General features: G+C 48.6%; 1 protein-coding gene across 9 annotated transcripts in view; it reads left to right on the top strand.

Moving 5' to 3' along the window:
* The window catches only part of LOC131108621 (sodium channel protein type 4 subunit alpha B-like), a 42,696-nt gene that overhangs the window by 5,277 nt on the left and 15,272 nt on the right, over nt 1-22,147 (top strand). For 7 of the 9 annotated variants that reach the window (XM_058059766.1, XM_058059773.1, XM_058059772.1 and 4 more), the window contains 14 exons: nt 6,624-6,788; nt 6,875-7,018; nt 7,597-7,715; nt 9,174-9,263; nt 9,347-9,475; nt 11,863-11,954; nt 12,825-13,067; nt 13,992-14,055; nt 19,643-19,784; nt 19,852-20,049; nt 20,120-20,302; nt 20,498-20,755; nt 20,843-20,968; nt 21,950-22,070. In XM_058059766.1, the coding sequence (XP_057915749.1) occupies nt 6,666-6,788; nt 6,875-7,018; nt 7,597-7,715; nt 9,174-9,263; nt 9,347-9,475; nt 11,863-11,954; nt 12,825-13,067; nt 13,992-14,055; nt 19,643-19,784; nt 19,852-20,049; nt 20,120-20,302; nt 20,498-20,755; nt 20,843-20,968; nt 21,950-22,070 (2,032 nt within the window). In that variant the 5' untranslated portion in view covers nt 6,624-6,665. Of the gene's footprint in view, nt 1-6,623; nt 6,789-6,874; nt 7,019-7,596; nt 7,716-9,173; nt 9,264-9,346; nt 9,476-11,349; nt 11,442-11,862; nt 11,955-12,824; nt 13,068-13,991; nt 14,056-19,642; nt 19,785-19,851; nt 20,050-20,119; nt 20,303-20,497; nt 20,756-20,842; nt 20,969-21,949; nt 22,071-22,147 lie in introns of all 9 variants that reach the window. The other 2 variants (XM_058059774.1, XM_058059767.1) reach the window with 1 other exon arrangement.

The following is a 22,147-nucleotide window of genomic DNA, read 5'->3' as shown; positions in this document are numbered from 1 at the left end:
TTTTGTACATATGCAAATTTTATGGCTAACCATTAAAAATAGGTGTTGCCATGCTTGTGTGAATGATGAAATTAACATAAACTGACCTATTTTTTTATAGAAAGGACCCCTCCAGTGTGGCCAACTTGGCAATGTTGTCGCTAAATCTGGCGACATCCCAAACCCTCTTGATATTTTCCCAAAAGCCACTAGTAACAAATCTAGCAACTTTTTCTGGTGTCGTTGGAGAGTTTTCTGGCATTTGGGGTTTGTCAAAGCACGTATTGATCTGCAGTTTCTCTTCTGACTGAGCAGCAAGGTGCGATAAAGGTCATTTAAGGTGGTTTTACTCACTTCGTTGTCTCTCCTACGAGTTTATGGTTTTTTTTGGCGACAGTGTATATGTTGATAAAAGTGGTCTCCATGCATGCCGATGTCGACTTATCGTCATAAAAAGAACAAAGCTTAAGTGGGATGGATTGAAGTATGTTCCTCCCATAGGAAGCTGTGGAAATGATCTGTTGCAGGGTAAAACTATCACATCATAAAACCTTTTTAAAGCAGTTTTTACCATTTTAAAATGTAACTGTCATAAAGAGTAAAAAGATGTTAGCCAATACAAATAAAAAAAACAAAAGTCACAGAAGTATATAAAAAAAAAAAGATTGTCTAGAGTACACATTTATATTTTAGGCAGTGTCTTATAAAGTCTTAATGTCCTATGTAGACCCAAGGAGGTCAAATGTCACCCTCGTGTTCGAATCCTCCCTCCAAAAGGACCGATCATGTGACTGCCTTTACAGGAAGTTGTGTTGCCTATTGCAGGAAATGATGGAATGATCAGTGAAGCGAGAGAGACGCAGATCGATGGCAGACGGGCGTGCACGGCGGCTTGTGATGGACAAGGCCGCCGTGTGTGTTTGTGTGTACGTGTGTGTGTGTGTGTGCGCGTGTGCTCTGTCCTTGCATTGTAGCTTCATCAGTTTAGTGGTTCAAGAGCAGCACAAACAGACAGGAAACACTCCATCAGTCTTGACTGCTGCTCATCATCCGTCAACTGTCCGCTTGTGCACGTGTGCGAGTGTGTGCATGCGTGTGTACATGTTAGACAACACAGCCCCCCCCCCACATGTCATGCTGAAGCTTAAAGCTGCGGCGAGTGCTACACTTGTCTTAAACACACAGTGCAGACACGTAGAAGAGTTTATGTTGCTCTTTACATTAACACAATAAAACAGTGTCAGTTGTGATCTGTTGACACAAGCTCGTGGGGCGGTGGGGGGGTGTGCGCTAATAGAAACTGATTTAATCAGCCACCAGGGAACAAGAGAACAGCGTGACACACACGTGCAGACACACACACACAGGATGAATAACAGACCCAAGGTGGGGTGGTGCAGAGAGACTCAAATAGGATAAATCTAAGTGGGTCGCACATCCCAGTGTTGCTTTCAAGTCCAGTAAAGTTGGAATGGAATGCACTGATGCAGTATAATAATAATAAGAATATCAAGTAATTCTTCTGGAATGTGATTGACAGAGCATGCAAGGATGCACTTTAGTGACGCCGACAAGGACGCGCAGAGGCTGCCGCTGCGTGAACCCCAAGGTCACGACCCGCCTGAGTTGACAAAATAAAACTTTTTATTCTTTTTTATCAAGTGACACACCGAGGCGTGACTGACACCTTTTGCACAACTACACACTGTGTGCGTGTGTGTGTGTGTGTGTGTGTGTGAGACGACGCTATAAGAGGGTGATGAGCGTTTTGTCTGACCTCCTTTGGTGCTAAATTAAAATGAACCTGAATATTGATGCCTAATGAAGGAAGCTATTTGTGTGTCTGTGTGTGTGTGAGAGACACTCAGCGATGACGAGGCTGAAAGACGGCCACTGTGGGATATTACCTCAATACGATTTTGGAGAGCGAGGACATTCTCAAAATCAGATGTTATAGTCATAAACGTATCGTTTTTTAACATCACTGTACGTGTGTATACATTAGTGCCTTTCTTTTTTGGAGTTCAGCATGTTGTAGGTCCCTCTCAAAGCCGAATTATTGAAGCTAGGGGTGATGCCTGCTGTTGCGTGGGACAAAGCGGTACCAAAAATTGCCACAAATGCTTCACTGATGTGACAATGCATACCAAAGCGGGAACAATGCGCATCCTGCATACCGTAGGATGTACACCATAGTACACTATAGACGTAAACAGTACATGACAGGTAATTTTGCCCATAGTATTCTGCCAATCTGTATCATTTTCGCTCACAAATTGCTTGCCAAGTTCATAGTTGAACTATTCTTCAACCTTTTCAGAGATGCCATTGAAATGACACGCATTGCCACAGCAAATTAGTCAGCATGTCTCCTTTGCTGAGATCAAGATGCCGATTAGATGTCGCATGATTATTGTACAGGTGTGCCTTTGACTGGCCACAATAAAAGGCCACGAGAAAACATGCAATTTTACTGTATTGTGTCATTTTGTAGCAAAAAAAAAAAAGATGATTGTGTGACTTGAACCATGCGGTGTATTCCAGCCTTAAATACAGACGCTGTCATGCCACCTGCAGTTGTTTACAACAGTCATTGCAATGGACCACCTGTTGTTTTGGTGTGTGTGTGTGAGACAGACAGACATGAAGAGGTGGGACATAAAAATGACACAGGAAGTGAAATGTGAACATCCTTCTCATGAAATTACTTATCTCCATGGTAACACCTGTCGAAGTAGCCGTGCTATCAAACAAGCTACGGTTAGCATGTTGGCATAACTACCAGCTCCGGTCAGAGAACACTGTTTGAGGGGTAATAAATAAAACAAAAAACATGGAGGAAGGCATCATGGTGTCTCTGCAAACAGGAAGTCGAACTTTGCCCTTGACCTTTGACCCGTCAGTGAGAATGTTAGGAGTGTGTTGCTCTTTTTAAGACCCGACAACCTGAGTGCAGCCCTTGCGTGAATAATGAATTTGTCTAAGTGTGTCACTCTGTGTGTGCATGTCAATGTGTGTGTGTGTGGTTGTGGGTCCGGCCCAGATTGAAAGAAGTTGTGATGTCATCAGATGTAACCTCAGCTGAAAGGCGACTCTGCGTGGGGAAGGAGAGACGTTCTTGCCTTCTCTTGATCACCTGACACCTGACACACCAACTGTACGCACACATACATATGAGGTGTGTTTGAATATGGACCGGTATTCAAACACACCTCTTAATCAATGAATCGATCAATCATCAGCTGGACTCCACTTAGAAAGACATCTTAGAAAGACATTGTCGACATTTCTTTTATCCTTCCGTCTCATTTTCATCCACTTTTGAGTAGACCAAAGAACTTGGTGCCTGGTGTGTGCCTACAGTATGTAAATGAAACACTGATGCATACTTTTGTGTGCGCACACACACGCACGTACACGTGCACTCGAATGCAAGGACACATAGCTTTCTATTTGTGTGAGCGTGTATATCTTATTTCACACTGCCCTTGTCTTCTTTATTATTTAATGCATTTATTTTTTTTTTTTACAACAACTACAACATTGTCAGCTCCCTCGCTATCTCCATCATTCTGTTTTGTTTAATATTTGAGTTATTTTCACTCATTCGGCCTGGCGACTGTCGTCTTCGCATGCTGACGCATGTTTCCTGCAGCTAAACTGCTAAAACATGCAGCGAGGAATGGAAGACGAATAAATTGATAATGACTCATGTGAGCGAAGGTGCTGTTGCCACGAGGCCGCTTTTAAATAAAAGTGGTGTCATTTGGAGCTTTTGTGGGTACAGTGAAACCTCGAAAGCCGAAATGTACATTCAACACCAGTTGTAGCTTTATTGAGGACCTGTATTGGCGGATGGAAGAAAGGTTGAGGATGGAGGAAGTGTTATAAAAGGGCTGGCCCTTGCACCTTTCTTTGACCCCATGGTGGGTTATTTCATGGTCGTGAAATAATCCAAGGTTTGACCGTAGAAAGGTTTGTGGTATGTACGTGGAACTAACAGGCAGGCTAACATGTCGGCAAGTGAGCCAGCAAACGACGATTCGTCGCTAAAGATGTGTTCACATCAGCGAGGAGGAAGCGGGAGAGCGAAGGAAGTGATGGCGGAGCGTGAACCTGTGCGCAAGTGTGACAGCCTTAAGTGTGGAGTTTGACTTTGAGAAGACATTTAAGAGGATCGCTTGTTGTATTTCACTTTAATTTGCTGTTGAAATGTTGTTTCAGGGTTGATGGCTGCTTTGGAGGCTCGAGGCTTCCGTTACTGTCTGATGGCGATTTGACGACGCCTATAAAACACTTTATCTTCAACACGACCTTGACCAGGATGTGAACTGATCACGCTCCCGTGTGTGCGTGTGTGTGTGTGTCTTAATAACCACTGCCAATTCTCTGGGAGGGGACACTTAGCAAGACGCTGATAGCTAATATGGAAATTATAGCTGCACATAATGTGTGTGTTTGTGTGTTTGAACCTTCGTCTTCCTCATTACCTTACTGTCAGCTCGTCATCATCATCATCTCCTGGGCTCATCAGGTCAGGTGTTATTGCGCCCAGATGTTAATTATTATTATTGTTATTGTCAGGCTTATACTGTAGAGTAATAGAATCCTAACTCAAGGAGCGGATTGAGCACGCCATACCAGCAGAGGGCGGTGTATTGGCAGGAAGTCACTGAGGCTGAGGTGAATCCCTTCCTGGAAGGAAGTGTCTGCTGTGTGTGTGCAGCAATATTTCACGTGAGTGTACAGTGACTTTACTGTACACTGCAATGTAGCACCTTTGGGTGGCGGCCACGCGTCTGGCGAGGAACGCCTCTACACGTCTCAAGAGGCTGAGGAGGTGTGAAGCGTTGTCATCCAACACAACGCTCCCGTGTGACGCATGGAGGCGGCTGTATGTCAGGGTCACCGAACACCCCCGCCCCCCCAACCACCGCCACCACCCTCGCCATCCTCAACCCCTCCCTCTCCCGTCGTCCCCCAAGCCAAACGGCCCTGGTGGTCGTCTGCCAGCTCGCTTGGCCCGCTGCCCACCATCACTGAATGACTTCCTGTGCTGCCGCGCTGCTCCTGCCGCTGTGGCGGCGGCGGCAGCGTGGGGACGTGTGTTTCCTCCTTTCAAGCTAATTGAATTGAACGTCTTCATCCTTCCATCATGGAGCGCTGACAGGAGCTGCTTCAGGGCGGGGCCAAAGGAGGGTGCTTGCACCTGCTGAGCCCCGCCCACATTCATCGGGTTTAAACATCCTGCTTGCTCAGCTTGGTTGTCAATCAAAACACAAGCTGCATCCTGAAAATGGGTTCAAAATATGAATTATTGTTAGCTCTTCTTTTAGTGACTGTGTTTGTATTGCTGCAGGCCAGGAGGAAAGAGCAAGTCAAGCGCACACACACACACACACACACACACACACACACTCACACTGGACACGACAATGAGCTAGAATAGCACGAACAGAATGAAGTACAAAAATATGCTAATGATATTACAAAGCATTACAAACACTGTAAATAAATTGTATACAAAACAAAAAGCCCCCAAGAAAATTCTTGTTATTGTTTTAAATGTATTAATACACACCAAATAACATGTTGCAAACCTGCTAAGAGTAGTAAAGAGCATCTCTCGATAGCAGTATCCCAGCCACATGATTGACTTCATGCTAGACGCACAAACAAGTGCCTACGTGACTGCTCTTTTTATGTGCGTGCGTGCGTGTGTGTCCACATCAAAGGAAAATGTAGCTCTGTTTTCCATTCTTATCAAAAGCTGTCAACCATTCTGCCGTCTTGCTCACACGCACGCACGGACACAATCACGTACACACTTTGCAGAAATCAGATTTTGGAGCTGTGAAGAAGAAATGCACGACGGCTTGAAAAATGACTCCTGTCTAATCATTCAATTATGACCCCTTTGCAGATGGTCCAAACACACACACACACACACACACCCTTTTTTGCATTAAGTATAAAAGCTTTTCTATGCAGAATGTCCATCAACAACAATTACTTGGACAGTTCAATTAATTTTCAAGAGTCCATTGAAATTATGCTTCAGGATATTTTGTGGCTTTTTTGTCGTCCTGTGTGTGTGTGTGTGTGTGTGTGACTCAGCCTGTGTTGGAGTGGGACCCGTGTGTGTGATTGCGTCTCATCAGCTCCTAGAGACTTGTCAGCTTGATTGTGGGTCCACGTCGGCGCCAGGTAGAGCGAGCGAGATGTCGTGGAGATGTGGGCGGATCCCCGAGCACGCCGTCTTCATGGCATTCAATCATGCAGCTCAGAGATACTCGAATCAAACGCTCCTCATCTCACGACTTGAACCGCTCTCGGGCAGTGTTTTCCCCAAAGGCCTGTCTGCTCTATCTCGCTCTCTCCTGAAGCGGACAAATACACTCATGGGTACTTTCTAGATATAGCATCCAAATTGTTATTATTATTGCATTGTTATTTATTAAATATTAGATTGTGTTATGTGTCGCTACAAGATTTTCCTTTTACAGATAGACGGGCATGGTCACTTCAGAAAAGGTCAACAAATGTGAAACCTTGGATGGTGATGTAGTTAACTGTATGAGTCAAGGTTTGTAAGTCTTTGTGTGTGTGTGTGTGTCTGTGTGTGTGTGTGTGTGTGTGTGCAGCTGGTACTCTGGGCCAGTCAGCAGCAGGATCAGGATGAGAAGATGGCTGGCTGTGTGTTTCCAATGGGACCAGAGAGCTTTCAGCGCTTCACGCCGGACTCCCTGGCGGCCATCGAGCAGCGCATCGCCAAGGAGGAGGCCCGACGCAACAAACACTACCAGGAGGTACAGTAGATTGGATGCTGAGATAGAAGTAAAGACGACTTTAAAAAAAAAATCAGACAGGGTGATGACGAGGCTGTGTGTGATAGGACCTTGGCGACGTGGAGGTCCCTCGGCCCCGGCCTGACCTGGAGGCGGGAAAGCAGCTGCCGCGCATTTTCGCCGACATCCCTTCTCACCTGGTGGGCGTCCCCCTGGAGGACATCGACCCGTACTACTTCAGAGATCAGAGGGTAAGTGCGCGGAGGAGCTGTAAGGTCAACAGGAAATGATGAGTTGCTTCCTTTTTCTGTTCGTGGAGAAGATGAGTTCCACTTTTCACTGATGCACCAACTTGACTGAGCGTGTTTTAGGCTTTTTTGGACAAAAATGTAAGTCTCCTGCAGGATGCAAAAGGAAGTGATGATGAGAGGCTGGCGAGCGATATGTCGCCTTCCCTCGCCAGCCTCTTCCTCTTGAGGGAGTTTCCTCGCCGACGTCCTTCCCGTCTCACATGTTTGTGTTTTATGTGCCAGCTTGGCGGCAGGAAGCACAAACAAAACAACAAACAAAAAAAAATCACATTCAGCTCCAGACTCGTTAAAATTCTCACTCACCGGAACTGTCTCTCTTGCATTTTGATAAAGAATACAGACACACTCCTGCTTATGGGGATGATGTTATTTCCTTAAATACTCCCTTAAGACAGATGTGATGTTACATATTGTCGTGTTTAAGTTACATTTGGGCATCAATGGCTGACATAGGGCAGAAGTTGAGAAGTTGACAACTACCATAGGTGAGTCGTGTTTTCATGTGTTTTTGTTCACAGACCTTCATAGTGCTGAACAAAGGCAAGGCCATCTTTCGCTTCAGTGCCACATCTGCCCTCTACTTCTTCAGCCCCTTCCATCCTATACGCACCCTGGCCATCAAGATCCTGGTCCACTCATATCCTGCTCGAAAGATGGCCACAGATCGCGTCAGCAGTCTCTGAAGTCTGGTTTGTTAGACTAGTGTAAGTACACCGGCCTCATTATGATAACCGCGACATTGCGGAATCACAATAAACACTCAAGTCGACTTAACTCGACACTCAACTCGAATGCTGGAACCGGAACTACTTCTGGAACTACATTTTAACACCATCAGTCATCAGAATTCCATAAAAGGCTGACATGGCGCACCCCAGCCTGAGACATGACTTCACACCCGAAACTTACCAGGACCCGACCCCCTCGTTCCCAAATATTGCCCCGCCCCACCTCCATCCCATGCGCCATCCCCCCCCCCTGCCCTGTCCTCACCTCCACTGGGCTATTCTTAGCGAGCACGGCGGCTGCTGCCGTTGAGAGATGGCGAGCCGGCGGACACGCTGTTGTTGTCAGGGGGATAAGCGGGTGAAGAGGTCGGCGGCAGAGGTGCGGCGCTGCTGATGTGTTCTTAGGAGGGTTTTATACGAGGGGGGCGGCGGGCCGTTCTGGTAAAGTGGATGCTTAGAGTTTTTATGAGTGTTTGTGTGTGATCAAGTGCGTTCTGGATTCTGGCCCGACCACCGTGGCGCCACCGTGACAAGCTGTGTTCTGAGGTGGACGTGCACAAACACACACACACACACACACACTTATTAGGTCATTGTGTGTTTTGTGTCTCCTGCTCAAGTGTCACATTTGACCATGTGTCCCATGAGGCTTTGCTCTGAAGGACGCACGTTTGATCCGATGTCCGATGAGGCCTTGATGCTGTCGCCATCAGCAATGTTTCACTTCTCTTCTCAAACAATAGCGGTCATCAAACAACTCCACCCCAACATCACATTGGTAGGAAGTGCTGAAAGTCCACTTCAAAATAAAAGCAGTCCATAGGCAAAGAAAGCAAGAAATATGGCTCCTGTGGAGGGCGTGGGCGGGGTAATGACATCACAGCTATGGTGGCCCCGGTGGTCCCTAAAGGCAGGTCCATCATTACGCTGTAATTAGCTCCTGGCACTGTCGGGAGGACAGTCACGTTGTTTGTCAATAGCTAAGCGTATTATCTCGCCGCCGCCATCATTCCAGCCGCCACTCCATCAACAATTAGGCCGCCGCTCAAAGTCTCACACGGGGAGTTTGTTCCGTGCGCTCAATGACTGTAATTAGGATTCATTTATAGCTGTGATTGACAGCTCCACCCGCCCACGCCCACCTCACTCCTCATGCATGCAACACGGAGGAAGGCAGGTAAAGGTGATATTTAACTTCCTGCTGTGCCACGCCACACCGATTGGACACGTGTGGATCCACCCACAAGCCCCCACCCCCAGCCATGCTGCAGTTAGCTTTCATTTGGAGTGTTGGAAGACTATTTGTTGTGATGTGATTATTCATTTTCTGACTTCTGGAGCCGTGTTGTGTTCCTTAACAAGCTCACGTTGTTCAGTTTGTTCATCATGTGCACCATCCTTACCAACTGCTGCTTCATGGCCATGTCAGAACCCGCCTACTGGGCCAAATATCTGGAGTGAGTACACATGCTGCCTTCACCAGTATTCATTCTCTTTCTGTTGTCCAAAGCCACTATCGTCTGTCTGTCCTACCCACTAGGTACACCTTCACAGGTATCTACACCTTTGAGTCTCTCATCAAGATCTTGGCAAGGGGCTTCTGTGTGGGACCCTTCACCTTTCTGAGGGACCCCTGGAACTGGCTCGACTTCAGCGTCATCGTCATGGCGTGAGTGACACCGCGAAACAAACACATTTGAAGGCTTTTATTGTGAAAAGACACCGTGCAGAGGTTGATTCGGTCTATTTGGTGGTTAGTCATGGGAGTGCGGGGGCGGCCTGCAGCGTGTCCAGATCGGACATGTTTGCAGCGTCAGGAAGAAGCGGGCGGCGACACGGTGCTGTCAGAGCAGCTAAGGAACCCCGGCGTCACTAAGTTGTAATGAAGTGTCAGTTGAGGACCAACATGGCTGCCAATGAAGCGGCACGTTCCCCTCCCAACATGGCGCCGATCCAGCGTGTGCCTGAAAAAGGAAGAGAGCGCGACCCTTCCACTTCAGTAATTGAGTGACTGATGGAAAATCGTTACACTTTGGTTTGCTTAGCAATCAGGTGGCGATCAATCAAAGAGGCAAGCGTGCGAGGCATGCAGTGAGGGACGCCGTCTGGAAGATAAATGATCGGAATGAACTGATCGGATCAATAGTTGACCCCCCTCATGCTCGGCCCGAGGGTTACCGCCGTCTAATGAAGCAGCATCGCCTCCGCTGTTGGCGCACTGCTAAATTGATGAAGGTGCCCTCTCGTGCGGGGCCGCCGCGTCTGGGGGGGGTTACGTAATTTGACCCCCACAACCCCAACCACACGTTGCCCTCTGGGCAAAATGGCCACTCTTAAAGGACAAATCCAGCATTAAGACAGTTAGCCGGCACTTCTGGTGGCTGCTGTGTGAAACATTAGGCTTCCATCGTTGCAAGGAATTCTGGGAAATAATAGTGGATCAATTCCTGCTTTTAAAGCGCCTCCATGTTCTGCCTCCGTGGCATTGTTTCTTCATCAAGTTATGGCGTCACACACACCAACACACAAACGGTGTCAGTGGGTGCACATCCTTGACCTGTGGACCATCCTGCAGTCAGATGGATCTTTAGCAGCGTAGGGACACATAAGTCACATATTAGCGCACACACATACACACATACACACATACACACATACACACATACACACATACACACACAGTGTGCCCCTGAAACGTCACCTCAAGCTTTATTAAAAGCAGAGTGATGGTCAGTAAATAGACACACCCCTCCGGACACACACACACACACACACACACAATAGTCAGACTGATGCTCTCAGCCCCGCCCACTGAGTCTGAGTTTCCATGGCAACAGTGTCCATTGCCCTCAATCGACACATAATGCCCCGCCTCCTTGTTGGCGCTCTAATGTTGAGCATCACATGACCAGTCGCGCGTCCTCCAGCCGGGAGGTTCTGGAGTTTGCTGCGACTGGAATATTTAGCCGCTCGCTGGCACGAGTGCGGAAAAGTTGATGGAAGAAAATGGAGGAAGCACACGATGAGCTAAGTCATTAAAGTCATCTTTGACACGTTAAAGTAACAATAAAAAAAGTACAGACTGAAGCTTTTACTGCCACCGCCATCAGCACCGCCCCTAACGACTCCCCCCCACCGCTGCCGCCGCCCTCACGGTAATTCAATCAATCTGCCAGTCATGGGGGGGAGAAATATGAGCTCTTCTCGAAGGCTGTTAGCAGCTCGCCAGCAGATGAGTTGATGGGCGTGAGGGTAGGGCAAAATGGCCGCCGTCGCCAGGCACCCACCTGGCTCTCTCTAACCGAGGCCTCGCCCTCTTTTGCGATGCTCGTGTTTTACCAAGCCACTGGATCAACACTATAACCTTCAGCAGGAAATGCCATATTTGTGTTTTTCACCTGAGATGTAAACATTTGAGAGCATGAATCTTCATTTTGGATGGATTCAGTCTGAAAGATTGGGATGTATGTAAAATTGTTGTCAGACACTGTTAAGCTTTGTCTTCTTCTGTTGTCGCTGTACACGCCATATTGCCCCCTCCAGGCTGTTAACAGAGTTTATCAAAGTAGGCAACCTGCAGGCGCTGAGAACCTTTAGAGTCCTGAGAGCCCTGAAAACCATCTCGGTCATCCCAGGTAAGGCCACCAGGGGGGCGAGGAGGGAGAGGAAACGCTCGCCATCGCTGTGTGGTCGTAAAAATGTCTCCCCGTGTCCATCCCGTGTGTGGTCAGTCCCTGCCTCCCCTCCCCTGTGCTTCCTGCCCCGTGCGTGGGCGCGGGTGTGGTCCACGGGGCACTAAAGAAGGAAGCTGACAACAGGAAGTCGGCTGGAGGGTGTGATAGCTAAACACGCTAGCTGTGATCCGAGTAACCTGGCTTGTGACATCAGAGGTTACGCAGGTGTAGCCCCCTCCAGGTGGCGTCCATGTGAGCAGCTCCTGCTTTGACCTTTGTCACGGTCGAGCTTCCAGGCGTGTGTTTGCGTGTGTTTCACGTGCGTGTGTATGTGCGTGACACCCTTTGTGTGTCTTTGTGCTTGTGTCTGGCCTTGTTGCAGATATGTGACTGAGTTTGTCGACCTGGGTAATGTCTCGGCCTTGCGGACGTTCAGGGTGCTGCGAGCGCTCAAAACCATCTCAGTCATCCCAGGTGAGCGCGGGGGAAAACCGGCCCACCTCCCCTCCGTGTTAGCATACAGCGTGATGGCGTGATGCACGTTGGTAGTATACTAGGACACAAGTGGACATCAGAGGTCCAGACCACAGCATCTTGAAGTCAAGCAATATATTTCACTTCATTGTTTTATAGACAAGTCAGTTAAATGACTTATTCCAAAACAAAAGCAAATTTCAGGATAGAAAATGTGCAAACCGATGCTGGCTGACCTCTGTATGTCGCCACTTAGCACGTTAGAATCTAGCACTAATGAATTTATATTTGTGATGGCATGTTCCATAATATACTACTCTAAGTCGTAACATGTAGGCCTGCCCCTTAAGGGTTTCCCAAAGCGCATGATTTATCTTTAGCGCACAATTTTATTCAAAAAGTACGTCTCTCTTGAGCAGAACGAGCAGAAGTGACGTTTAGTGTGCGAGTGTCTGGCGTCACTCCTCTTCCTTCATGTTTTCTTCTTCTTGTGTTTGTCACCATGTTTGTTTGTCAGTCCTTCATTTGCCGTTGCTCACGACTTAAAGCTGTTGTGCTTTAAAGTCTCACAATGAAAGTTTGAAAATTGTGTTCACATTTCTACTCGGCAGTTGTTTTTGAGTTGGACCGCAATTAGCTTGACTGTTTCAACAAGATGGCCACCCGCTACACCTTCACCCGTTTGCTTTGCTTCAATTTCACTTGACCTTTTTGTTTTTTTACTGCATTCAGCGCCATCTTGGTTGCACAATCTTTCTAAAATGCTCAGCTCACTTTTATTTTCAATTGGAATGTTCCTTAAAGTGATTTTAGCCCAATTTTTCCACGGTTCATGGTGGTAGCTCCCTAACATTGTCGTCCATCTTGAAGGGCTGAAGACCATCGTGGGCGCTCTAATCCAATCAGTAAAGAAGCTCGCTGACGTGATGATCCTCACTGTCTTCTGCTTGAGTGTCTTCGCCCTCATCGGCCTGCAGCTCTTCATGGGGAATCTTCGGCAGAAGTGTGTGCGCAGCACGGCGCACTGCGTCAACGACAGTCTGCCCGCCAACACGTCCTTCTTCTGCAACAACAAGACATGGACCTCCATGCGCCACTTTGTCAGCGACGAGGGTGAGGACTACCTTCATCACACTGCTCTCGCCCGTGGTGTCTGTGTGTGGCTCAATACTAATGCACCTACTATTTGTGTTGCCGCCAACAAACAAAACAAACAAAGGTCCCCGCAGGCGTCCGTATCGACCTCTAAAAGCTGCCATGAAACCCGAGCACCATGCGTCGCTGCGTTGTCGCCGCCTGCCAGAAAGCGTTTGTCGGCGCAGATCAATGGCGGATGTTCCCTACGCGAAACGTCGGCCGCCATGTAGCTCAGTGTGGTCTATGGTGGCCATTTTGGGTGCCGTCCTGCATTTTGTTTTGTCGCATTTTGCACATTTTTAGTGACATTGCACCCATCTCGCCACAATAGATTTTTTAAAAAATTGTTGTTTTTTTTTTGCCATGTTGCACCCGTCCCGTCACAGTAAAAGTTCTGATGTGAGATTAAGTTCAATTAATTGCTGCCTGAATATCTAAATTGTTTTAACATCACAACTGTCCCGTCACAATAAAAGTTGTAGCTTGACGTTTGTGCGAAAAGGTTGAACTTTCTTTTGCAGGAAGCGTCTTTTGCTTCTCTGATTCCTTTTGTGTGGGATGTGTAGCGGCTGATAAAGTGTGTGTGCGCGTGTGTGTGCGCTGGCGTTGAATAAAAGATGAGCATCCTGAAAGTTGTTCCCATAAGGCGAGTGGATGAAAATGTCAAGCTAGCTTTTAAGGTCAGTGTTTGTGTGGAAGGCGTCGTCGACCCCCGCCTGTCTGCTCCTGCATCGTCTTATGCAACGTCGCCTCGCACGAGAACAACTTTTTCCCAGTCAAACGCTCGCGATCGTCCTCATGTTGGTGGCCTGCAAGCTCTGAGCCCGCCCACTCACACGACCTGGCCGCCACTCAGAGGATGTTGAAGCGACTTGTTGAAACACTTTTTTTTTCTTGCAGACAACTTCTACAAGGTGGAAGGAGCAAAGGACGCTTTAATCTGCGGGAACAGCAGCGATGCAGGGTGAGTCTTTCCCTTCATGACCACGCCTCCTTCTTCAGGTGCGTTGTAGTGGGACGAGACACATTCTGTGATGTGATTCCTTCGCTGACTGGAGAGCCGGTCACTTCCTCGCTGGCTCTCTCTAAGTTAATTTTGTGTTTTTGTGCAAAATGAGTGTGGCGCCGCGGGGTCATGTGACACACATCAGCAAGGACGAGTATCTGTGCTGACTGTTGATGCTGAGAGGGGCAAGCTGACACTGTGAATGACACCGCTATCACAACATCACGCATGTGTGTGTGCGTGCGCTAGCCTCCAGCAAGCCGACTGCGCCGTGTGAAAGCATCTCGGGATGCTAACATGTAGCTCACAGGTAAACGCCAGCCCGCTACAGGACGGCCGGGAAGCGCATGGAGGTTCAGGTGAGGTGAAGCAGAAAGGCGGATGTTTGGAAGAGAAGTGGCCAGGAAGATGAACGAGGAAGGAGTGAGGAGAGCGCAATAGGAGGAGACAGGAGGGAAGTAAAGAGGAGGGCGGCTGCAGGGCATCAGGAGAGAAAATTAAAGACACGTGAATGGAGATGAAGGAGGCAACATTAAGCCAATGTGGAGGTGAAGAAGAGCGGAGCAGATGGCGGAAAGTGGAGTGCCAGGGAGAAAGGGACAAAGATGACAAAAACAGATGGACACAACAAAATTAAAGGAAAGGGCAGAGTGAGGAGTGCAGGATGAAACCAAGAAAAGAGAGAAGATGGAGTGACCACAAAATTCAAATTTGCCCTCTCTTGGCCAGGTGATGATACGAGTAGACCTGGACCGGTTTCCTGTGGTAGTAACCACGGCAACGGAGGTCAGCCATGGTTGCAACTTCTTCCATGTGTTGAAAAAGTGTTGATGTGGACCTTCGTGCTGGTTGTTGGCGCTCCTCAAATTGTTGTGCGGCGTGGGCAGAAGGAGCGAGTGCACGAGCGCCACTGACAGTGACGATGATCTCACCGCTGCTGGCTTCCTGAGGCCGAGCTGCGCACGCACGAGGCTGCTCTGACCGCCCCGAGGGCAAAGGTCACTGAGCTAACCCACGCCGACATACACACTGACGTGCTGCGACTTGCACAAGCCGCCAGAGGACTGACACCTCGTTAGCTGATTGGCTGAGCTTTGGCTAATCATGATTACAAAACAAGCAGGACATGGAGGGCCTGTACAAACATAGATGGTCAACCAACAAATGAGTATACAGTAGGTCATGTGACCCGCCCTTTGCTGCCACCTTTTCTGTTGACATGCCGAGCACATTGCAAAAATGTGCCTCGTTAGCGGTGCTAATTAGCGGTCTCCATTAGGGGCGTTGTTTGACATTCAACATGTGAGGTCAGAACAGAACTGAGAATGCTTGAGAGGGATGATATCGAATATTTTTTAGCAAGCCGACCCATGTTCTAGAATGTCGCCTTCAGCTGGAATTCCCGTCTTCGACAAACATAAGCAGCATAAGGCGGCTGGGTGCTTGTGCTTTGGAATTAAGGAGCAAGACTGCCGATGTGGCCTCGTGGTTGTCCTTCACTGCACTCGTGGAAGGAACCCAAGAGGACTTCAATGTTGTGTGACCCAGCTTCCTCTCAGAAGCCCGGTGCTGTCATCAGCGCAGTTAGGGAGAAATATGGCCGACTCGGCTCAGGGGAAATATCTGCCGAGGGGGGGTGATTTTCCTGGAACACACTGCGTCGTACGGCTGATATTCATCATTCCATTAGCCGCCTTCTCTGCTGGTGGTCCCTATGTCGATGTGAGTGTGTGCTTGTGTGTTTGCACGTGCGTGCACACACGTGTATGTTTAGAAAGTTTCCCAGCACGCACTCGTGTCTTTCTAAATGGTTAAAACATTATGTTAAAAGCTGCCAGATCAATAACTCCAACTCCAATAAGCAAAACATTCTTCTAAATGGCTGTTGATTTCTGCGGGTGTGCACGTGCGCTCGTGCACTCGGGCTCGTGCATGAGCGCCGTGTGTACTGGATGTATGTGTGCTGCGAGCGCCGCGGGATGCTGGAGAATGTGACGTCTGTTCAATGTTCAACCAAAGAGGCTTCCACCTCCCAAACGTCTGCTCCATGGGGGGATTTGTGTGCGTGTGTGTGTGTGCGCGTGTGTGTGCAGGTACTTGGGTACAAAAAATACAGTTTTAAGCATAGAGGTGTAAAGTAAGCATAAAAATACAAGGATATTCAGCATCATTTTTTAGTGATAAGTTGATCAGATTGATGAATTTATTTGCATTAGCATATTAGCATCCTTCTCTTTGGCTTTATTAATATGACTCCCACTCCAAGCATTCATGCGTTCATTCACTCTTAAAAGTTCTGACCCGGTTTCAGCTGGCGGTATCTTTCATGACCGCCTCAAGGTCCGGCTGGGGTGGGGGGGCGTTGTGACCTGCACAAATTTTTGATTGCAGCCAATCACCTTCGCGCTGGCACAATGAGTGACAGCAGTTCGGCCTTGTCCTTGGCATCGCCTTGGTACCAGCGCCATTAAATCACATGCTAATGCCAGCCTGCTTCGCAAAATGCTGCTTTGATCCTGGGGGGTCACGTGGCGCTCAAACTAAAAGAGTTAAAGTGAGGACAAAGACGCCAAGAAATCAGAGGCTACACTTTGACCTTTTCTGGCTGTCGACGTCCAACCCCTTCAGACAGGACCATGTCGGCCATCTTGAACATGACCTTGTTGTGTATGTCATTGGTTATGACGAACTGAACAACCCCTTCACGCACACACACACACACACACACACAACACAGCACAGCACATCATGGGTAAGCAAAGGACACATAAGATAAGGTTGCAGCCCGTCTCACTCAGGAAAAACTAATCTAATTTCAAGCCCGATTGTGAACCCTTAAACGATTTAACTCTGAAACTGAAAACCTTAAGTGGCATCACGACTCATTTCGACCGAATCATAAAAATCTTTGGAGTCCTTCAGCAGACATTTTTCCCCTCACAAATGTAACAAATATGGACACCAAAGTACACCAAGATATGGGGTTTGAGTGCGGTGTGAACAACCCAATCAAACACCCTTTGATGGACATCTGACCTCGAAAACATCCTCGCAGACACACACACCAAAATCTGTGCAAGCTCCAGATTTCCTTTTCCTGCAAGTGTCCCAATACTTGTGTACACATGGTGTATTTACAGCTCACCATGTGGACTCAACCGTCATGCTAATAGAAAATTAGCACTTAGCTGTCAGAGTGGCGGGAACGTCAGTGTGTGTGTTTGTGTGTGTGTGTGTGTGTGTGTCAGGCCACTTCAGATGTTCCAACGATAACACATTTGAGACGACTCTGTTATCAATGTGACCAAAAGTGACGATCAAAGTGGCACTCGCACGTTAGCGATCAAAGCACCGCCAGCCTCGCGCGCACGCTCTGATGCTAACGAGTGGCTGACCCCGCCCCCGCCGCACTGGAGCCGCTATTTCAGGAGCTGCTGTGTCACTCGTGAGACATTAAACAGAAGTGAGGCTGCACACGGCACTCACTGTGACCTTCACGGTGGCCTCTTTTAACCTTCAGCAGCGATGACCCTTGACCTATGTGCCCAGCTCTGATTCCTCCTGGGGATTCATAACCTCTGACCTCTGCAAAGCTGCTGAGCTTGGAGGCATCAGCATCTAAAAGTGGAGCTGACGTGATGGTCACTTCTGTAGCAGCCATGCTAAGGTTAGCATGATAGCTTTGTCTGTGATTTTATACATCACCTTTATCATCAGTTAACATCGGTAGGATAAACTGTGTTCTAACACACACACACACACACACACACACTTCTCTCAGCAGAGGTGCCACAAAACAATCTCCCTCGGCAACAAGCACTGGGATACGGTTGCTATGGTGATGCTAAGTACTGGCTTCCTCCCAGGCCTCAGTTTACCTGAATGTTATAATTGAAGGTGCGTGCTTTGTGTGTGTGTGTGTGTGTGTGTGTGTGATAGGAAACAAAATGGAATGGCAGGGGAACACACATACGCACACACCCTGAATGAATCCCAGAATAAGCTCACCATGTTTGTCTTTGAGTCCATCTGTCTTTTCTCTGTCTGTCTTTGTCTCACAAAGTTTAGACACAATTAATGAACGCAATCATCAGCTTGTGAACTTTGAACTCACATTCTCTTCCTTACACACACTCCACAATTTGACATTTTGTGTGTCACACACACACGATACACATCGTCCATAACGTTCTTCAGGTTTGATTCATTGTTGAAAACATCAATTCCTTTTTAATTTTACACACCTACTTTAACAGAATGTGTGTGTGTGTGTGTGTATGCGTGTGCCACAATCAGAGGTCCCCTCATTGGTTGGGGGGGGGCTGAAGTGGTGTCCCTCCATTAACGCAGGCTGAGGTGTGTGTGAGAGATAACTGCTGGCTCTCACACCTCACACACACACACACACACGCCCACACACAACACATCCCACCGTCTGCATTTTCCAGAGCTCTCACTCACACACTCTTCATGTTGTCCTCGAGGTCCTAAAGCGCACAAACACACACTGACTGGAGCCATCAGACACACTCACATGCCACCATGTTGACTCACTTGTATGAGATGGATGGACCAGAGCGGGTGACGTGTGTGTGTGTGTGTGTGTGTGTGTGAGACGATACGGCCTTGCTCAGGCTGGGTGTCAGTCTAACCGCCATGAAGATGACTGTTGATAAGTCACATTGTGTGTGTGTGCATCATTTTCCCCCTCATCAGTGTCCACGTAGTTGTATTATCAGCACAATGCACTCATGGCATGCACATTAGCATTCTATTAACATCGATTGTTGTTGCTGTAATGTTTGTATCAGCAGCTCCTTGCTCTCTATGAAAGTACATTTCCATTGATTGCATTGCCTTTAATGTTGTTCAGCTTTTTATTATCGCATTAAGTATGACTTGTTGTTACCGTAATGCCTAAACAAGAGGGGCCTCAGCATTATTTTTGTCTCGCTCTGATTGGTTGTACATCTGACAAAGCAGACACTTGTTTAGTAGTTTGGTGGAAATATTGTGCATAGGGTGTTGAAGCCGCTTGGGTCGCCGGTTTGAACCCTCACATGCAGTATAGCCTGGCGACTCACTTTTCCTCTTCTCACTCCTCTCTCAAAGTCGATGTTCTCATGTCGTGTAAACATCCGTCATTCTCTTAGCGTGACGGGTCACGTCATGTTCCTGATGTTGCAGCGCGGGTTCTGGTTCTGATGGATGGTCATTTGTGTCACTGGCCGTGCTCCAGTGGATCAGCTGCGGCCGCGTGGGCTGCAAATGGATGTGATGGGATATGAATGTGGAATATCAATTATGATGAACGCTGTCCTCCCTGCCCCTTGCTGTGTGTTCCGTCCTCGGCTGTGACACGTGTGGGCGGGGCCTGGTCGCCCGGCGCTAACGAGCCTAACGAGGAAGCAGAGCTGCTGTTTGTGTCAGGAGAAGATGGAGTGAGGGATGCAGGCCTACTTCCTGTGTTGTACTCTTATCAGTTGCATAACATCCTCTTGTTTACTTTGCTTAATCACTCATCAATTGTTTTTTGTAACCGCAGAAAGTGTCCAGATGGTTTTGAGTGCCTGAAAGCGGGACGGAACCCCAACTATGGATATACCAGTTTTGACACTTTTGGCTGGGCCTTCCTCTCGCTGTTCCGCCTGATGACACAAGACTACTGGGAGAACCTCTACCACCAGGTACCGTTAGCATCTCCAGCGCCGTGCTGGTGCCTGATGCCGCCACGAACATGTTGTGTTTTTGCAGACGCTGCGCTCAGCCGGTAAGACCTACATGGTGTTCTTTGTGGTGGTCATCTTCCTGGGCTCCTTCTATCTGGTCAACCTCATCCTGGCTGTGGTCGCCATGGCGTACGAGGAGCAGAACCAGGCCACCATTGCCGAGGCCTGCCAGAAGGAGCGCGAGTTCCAGCTTGCAGTGGAGCGTCTGAAGAAAGAGCAGCAGGTGGCGTCGCGTCATTAGCTGAGCCACTTTCTGCTGGACGCCTTTACGTCATGTTAACTCCTCTCATCAGGCGGCGGCGCAAAAAGCCCTCGACTCGGACTCCATCATGTCACCAGAAGTGTCACCCTTTGGACCCCCGCTGGACATCATTGAGGAGCGGAGGCGGAGTCAGGCGCTGGTGGGAGTGGCTGACGTGGAAGCAAACCTATCGGAGGAGAAGCTGCTGCAGGTGGACGTGACAGAAGCCGGGAAGGTGAGTTCCTTTGAAGCTACTATATTTCTTGAAGAAGGCGGAGCTGAGTGAAGTCGCCCCCTGTGGGCCTGTGATCGAAATGCAGCTATAAAGTGCACAGCTGGAGGCCATGTCCACTTTTTTTTTTTTTTACACACTCTTGTTGTAAGACATCAGGAAGTAACATCTGCTCTCCCACCTCCCCCTCTTTGCCAGCCCCTCCACCCGCTGCTGGCTCGATCCTTCTCCACTAGAACACGGAGGAGCAGTCAGGTGTCGTCCATTTTCAACTTCCGCCTCAGGAGCCGTGGCTCGGAGGCAGAGATGGCCGACGACGAGTACAGCGTTCCTGGCGATGTGATTGAGGGTGTCGGGGGACGGACGTACAGTGGCGGGACCTTCAGTGGCATTCTGCCACAGCCATGGCCCAAACGACGACCCAGCACTTACAGCACCGCCAGCAGGAGCTCACAGGTACTCGCACGTGTTTCTTTGATGCAAGACCACCACATAACGTCCTAATAGGATAATAACAAGGTGTGTGTGTGTGTGCGCACTCAGGTATTTTATCCCACTCTGAACATCAACGGGAAGCTTTTTGTTGCCATGGACCACAACGGGGTCTCACCACCACCACTGCAGGGGCAACTGCCTGCCTGCACCATGGAGAAGGTCAAGGAGGAGAGTGTGAGTGCTGCATGTGTGTGTTTGCTTGTCACAGTGGAAACAATGGTGGAGACTGCAACCGTCCAACACCCAGACATGTGAATTATGAATCAGCACTTTGCATACCTGCAGTATGATATCATGGGCTAAACACGCACACACATGTTCCAGCTCAGATAGCAGCAGACACGCAAACAAGCACAGCAGTTTGTGGCGTCAAAGGCTAAAAGAGCTGCTTGAAGTTGATGTTGGTCGAGCTCTCAGTCAGCCTGGCCACTCCAACCCCCCCAGCGATGAGGTCTCAGACCGAAAATGTCTTCAAAAGTCCAAGAAGTTTTGGTGTCAACGAGTCTCACCACTCAGAGCTGAGCTGGAGGAAGAAATGATGGCTCTGGTTGCCACGGAAATGTTACCATAGCGACCCACAGCTGCTAACTGGAGGCAAATTAGAGCACAACTGGCGGCCGTCGGCGCTTGTAAGCCTCCCTGACGGCGGCCTGGCAGACAGACAGGATGGAGGCGTTACCGTGGGAGGCGACCTTCAGGCCGTTGCGTCACGTCTCACTGGAGAGGCCGCGAGCAGGAAGTGTTATGTAACCACACCTGGACGCTTCGCCTCAAACTTTTTTGAAATTGAAATCAAAACAACAATCTGTCACATAATAATGAAGTCTTTTCTTTATATTGTGTACCTAATATAGTGGTCACGAGTGTGCGCACACACACTCACACTCTCAGCAGTGATTTCTCTGAATCATCGAAGACCAGTCATCACCTGCTTATGTTTCCTTCGTGAAACACACACAATCACGTAAACAAAGATTTACGTCAGGTCAAAGAGGTTGAATGTGTGTTTACGTGTGCGGTGGTATCACCACGGTAACAGAAGATGGCAGCTCATGAATTTAGCCTGGCGGTGTGCATGTAAGTTGTAAGTGTCGTGCACGTGTCAAGTCGGTGTGCGTGTGTTGTGCGTGACCAGGTCAGTGTGGCCCCTTGCAGGTTCCCACCTCCACCACAGAGCTCAGCATCGTGCTGCTTCCGCGGCCTTCATCCACGCACGGCTCTGAGCAGCGGGGGAGGGCGTTGAGCGCCGCGAGCCACCTCACGGACGCCATGGAGGGTGAGCACCACCACAGAACTCACCCTTTTCTAACTTGAGTGTTTGGATATGACATTATGACTGCTCTTTGTCTGCAA

The sequence above is a fragment of the Doryrhamphus excisus genome, chromosome 21 (assembly GCF_030265055.1).
Source record: "Doryrhamphus excisus isolate RoL2022-K1 chromosome 21, RoL_Dexc_1.0, whole genome shotgun sequence".
NCBI lineage: Eukaryota > Metazoa > Chordata > Actinopteri > Syngnathiformes > Syngnathidae > Doryrhamphus > Doryrhamphus excisus.
This window is presented reverse-complemented; position numbering and strand designations above follow the sequence as displayed.